Here is a 3367-nt window from a genome sequence, read left to right as displayed (position 1 = left end):
AAATCGAGCTTAAAACAGGTTTGTTCCAGACCATTTCCTAGCACAGGTCAGATCCCTTCAGAGGCGTGGCTGGAGGATCTGCAGTGGGAATGACCACAGCTGTTGCCAACGGAGGTCACGGGCGCCTCGTCCCTCGCTCAGGACCAGGCCAGAGGGCTGGGGCGCCAGGCAAGCTCGTCTGCAGAGGCGGCCTGCCGCCAGCCCAGACCGTCGCCCTGACAGGGAAGAGGATGCCTGACGTGTTGCGTTACTGTTCCCGCAACCGCGATCAGTAACTACGGCGGGACGAGCACAGCACCGAACGCGTCCGCATGCGCCGGACAGGAGCCACCGAGCGGCAGCGAGCGACGCATAGAATCCAGGGAGGATTTAGTGTATGGCAGAATTTTGTTTTTAATATTTGAATCTTTACTTTGTAAAATGTATTAACCGCATCAAAACTCAATGTGAGGAATATAAAATGGAAAAAGACAAAGACATTTTAAATAAATAAATTATTTATTCAAAATAATTTTACCTTATTCACAGTTTCAAGTTTAAAATAAAAAAGGCCGGGGGTGAGGTGGGGGGGGAGACGGGAGTAGTACCTACTCTTGACCAACTGTCACCAAGGGAAAGAAAAGTAGGTCCCTCAGAACATGCACTGAATACAGGGAACTGCTCGATGCATCTTCAAAACTCCTGCACCGCAGCACACGAAGGGCCGAGCTCACCCCGGGCCGCGAGAGGGGAGCCCTGCGCACGTGCAGGCCGCTGCCCGAACCCACCGGGCCACTCACGTCGCTGGGCCACTCACGTCGCCGGGCCACTCACGTTGCTGGAATAAAGTTCCCTTGACCAAAGGAGCATTTACCCCAAATAATTACAGCTTAAACCCATACAGCTTAACATATTTCAAAAACATTTAAAAGTGTAACTGCATCACAGCAAGTCTGTCAACGTTGAGGTGCCATGTATTTCTCGAAGAAATCAGTGCCGGGAGCTTTAAGTCTGACTGTTTTTAGCACTTTCCATGAAGAAGCCAAAGAATTCGACCGTGATGTGTCTGTCACGGGCAATGAGGGCTCAGCGGTTCCACTGCTGGGCCCGCGGTAAGTGGGTATCCCCGCGTATTTAATTAAACGAAGCACCAAATGGACAAACTCGCCCCCGAGTGCAGAAGGCACTGACAGCGTCTGGGCGGACGCCGCCCTGGCGTGAGTCACTGGACGGGGCCGCCACCGCCGCCGCGAGCAAGCTGATCCAGCAAATGGGTAAGAACATCGATCCTTTCAGACAGAGTTGTGTTTCTGTTGGCTGTAGCTCTCAAAAGCTGGGAGTAAATCTGCTTGTTGGTTTTGAGGGCTACGTCGTCTTCGCCGTTATTGCTGGGTTAAAAACGAAAGCGAAACAGAACAAGAGGTCACGTGAGCAGTGGTGCCCCCGACTGTCCAGAAAGAGAAGCAACAACGCAGTGACGGGCCAGCCACCGCCTTCCGCAGGGAAGGCCTGTCCCATGCCGCCTGCTCATCTGAGACATCAATTTCAATACAGCAAAACCAATTTGTTTTTTTTACAGGTATTCTTTTTACAGATATTTGAGTGCTTACTACAGAGTGGGAACTGCTCCTGGCAGTGACCACAACAGACCAAAAGTCCCGGCCTCCGTGGAGTGTGCGCTCTGTCGGGGAAGGAGGTCTGGGAAGACAGCATTAACCGAGTGTCAGGTGACACAGTCCACGGAGAAAACGCAGTGGAGTCAGCCGAGGGCCGGGGCGCTCCCTCCACCCTCACATGGAGCTCCGCGGTCCTCAGCCTGGGTGGGCGGCATGGACCTGCTCTCCCCGGAGCTAGAATCACCCAGGGCTGGAAGCACAGACTCCTGACTTACAGAACGACTGCACCTCCAGTATCTGAAAGGCCAGTGCAACATCCGTGTGCACAGCGCCCCCAGCTGGCGGGTTCTAGACAGTACTCCAGTTAACCACTGTTTACAAGGAAACTGCAGTTTGCAGTTTGTTCTGAAAATATTTTCCCATAAAATAGATCAGTGGATTATATTTATGTGACTACTGAAAAAGACTAGTAATTTGCATAGCAGTTCATGTCTAACATCCTTTAAAAATGAGCCCAGATGGATCACAGATCCCTGGCCACACGACCAGATAACAGCTCACAACCGCGTCGCTCCTGAGAGTGGGCATGTCCATCTGAGCCACATGACAGCCCTGTCCCCTCGAAGGCAAGGACCAGTATTCTTCTTTTATTGCTGTGAAAACTAAGGCCTGGAAGGGTTAATTTGGATCTAGGTCCAAACGTCATTTCCTGACTTCCAAAGTCACGTTCTTCCCACTCGTGAACGTGCCGATTCTCTTCCTTGCCCGAGCACTCCGTCTCTGGCACCTCCCTCTGGCCCACGTCAAGGCTCAGGCTGTAAAAACTGACCTCCTCCCCCTTCCTGGCCCCTCCCTCCCATCCTCCCCAACAGGACCCCCTGCCATCCCGCGGCTGGCCTGACACAGGCCCAGGCTGGAACCAACGTGGGCTGCACTCATGCGCTCGTTAGGGGCCCACTGCTCTCCTCCCCCCTATGCCTACTTCTTTTATCAGGCAAAGCTCCCCATCTCCTTCCCCCAGCACCGCCCATGGCACAGTAAAAGTGACAGTTCACTTTTACTCACTGTCTGCAGTCTGGGCCTACGATGGCTGTGTTTCAGGGATTCTTTTTGGCAGGGAGAGGTTAACATTCATGAAACCTCAGATAATCTTATAAAATATTTGAACTCCTAACAGTGATCAAGGCAACAGCACCCAATGTGGGAAGTTACGGCTCCTTCTGTATGGACAATGACATCCATTTTAGCTAAAAGCCTGAAGATGACTGACAGCTTCTGGGATCGTAAATTTAAAACTCTTTGATTTGTTCTGATCATAATTCTAAATCTTAAATCATCTTTTAATTTCTATACAACATTCCCTCCCTTAATCCACGCTCATCAATCACTTCACTGAACCATGAAGTCTGTTCAGAAGGGTCCTGTCATTTCATAGGGTCATCTTTTCTCCAAAGGCAACTGACTTACATTCTTTTATTTTCCTTTTCACTAATCTTAACCAAATATTAAATGTACATATCTGGCCAGGAACAGCCCACAGACCTAAAGTAGGGGTCGCCAGCCCCTGGGCCACAGACCAGTACTGATCCATGGCCCGTTAGGAACCGGGCTGCATAGCAGGGCATGAGCGGCAGGCGAGCGAAGCTTCATCTGTATTCACAGCCACTCCCCAGCAAGAGCATCCCCTCAGCTCCACCTCAGATCATCAGGAGTTAGAGTCTCATAGGAGCACCAGTCCCTGGTGCCAGAAAGGTTGAGGACCACTGTCCTAA

At 51.3% G+C, this 3367-nt stretch overlaps 1 protein-coding gene across 1 annotated transcript in view; it reads right to left on the bottom strand.

The window, feature by feature from the left end:
- Nucleotides 1-514: 514 nt before the first annotated feature.
- EDRF1 (erythroid differentiation regulatory factor 1) overlaps nucleotides 515-3367 on the bottom strand; it is a 40768-nt gene continuing 37915 nt past the window's right edge. Inside the window, exons 24-25 of the mRNA XM_023533768.1 lie at nucleotides 2297-2388; nucleotides 515-1367 (exon numbers count right to left, since the gene is read on the bottom strand). Of these exons, the coding sequence (XP_023389536.1) occupies nucleotides 1202-1367; nucleotides 2297-2388 (258 nt within the window). The 3' untranslated portion in view covers nucleotides 515-1201. The remainder of the gene's footprint in view (nucleotides 1368-2296; nucleotides 2389-3367) is intronic.

Source organism: Pteropus vampyrus, unplaced genomic scaffold (assembly GCF_000151845.1).
Source record: "Pteropus vampyrus isolate Shadow unplaced genomic scaffold, Pvam_2.0 Scaffold111, whole genome shotgun sequence".
Lineage (NCBI taxonomy): Eukaryota > Metazoa > Chordata > Mammalia > Chiroptera > Pteropodidae > Pteropus > Pteropus vampyrus.
Note: the sequence above shows the minus strand (reverse complement) of the source record. Positions and strands in the feature narration are given on the sequence as shown.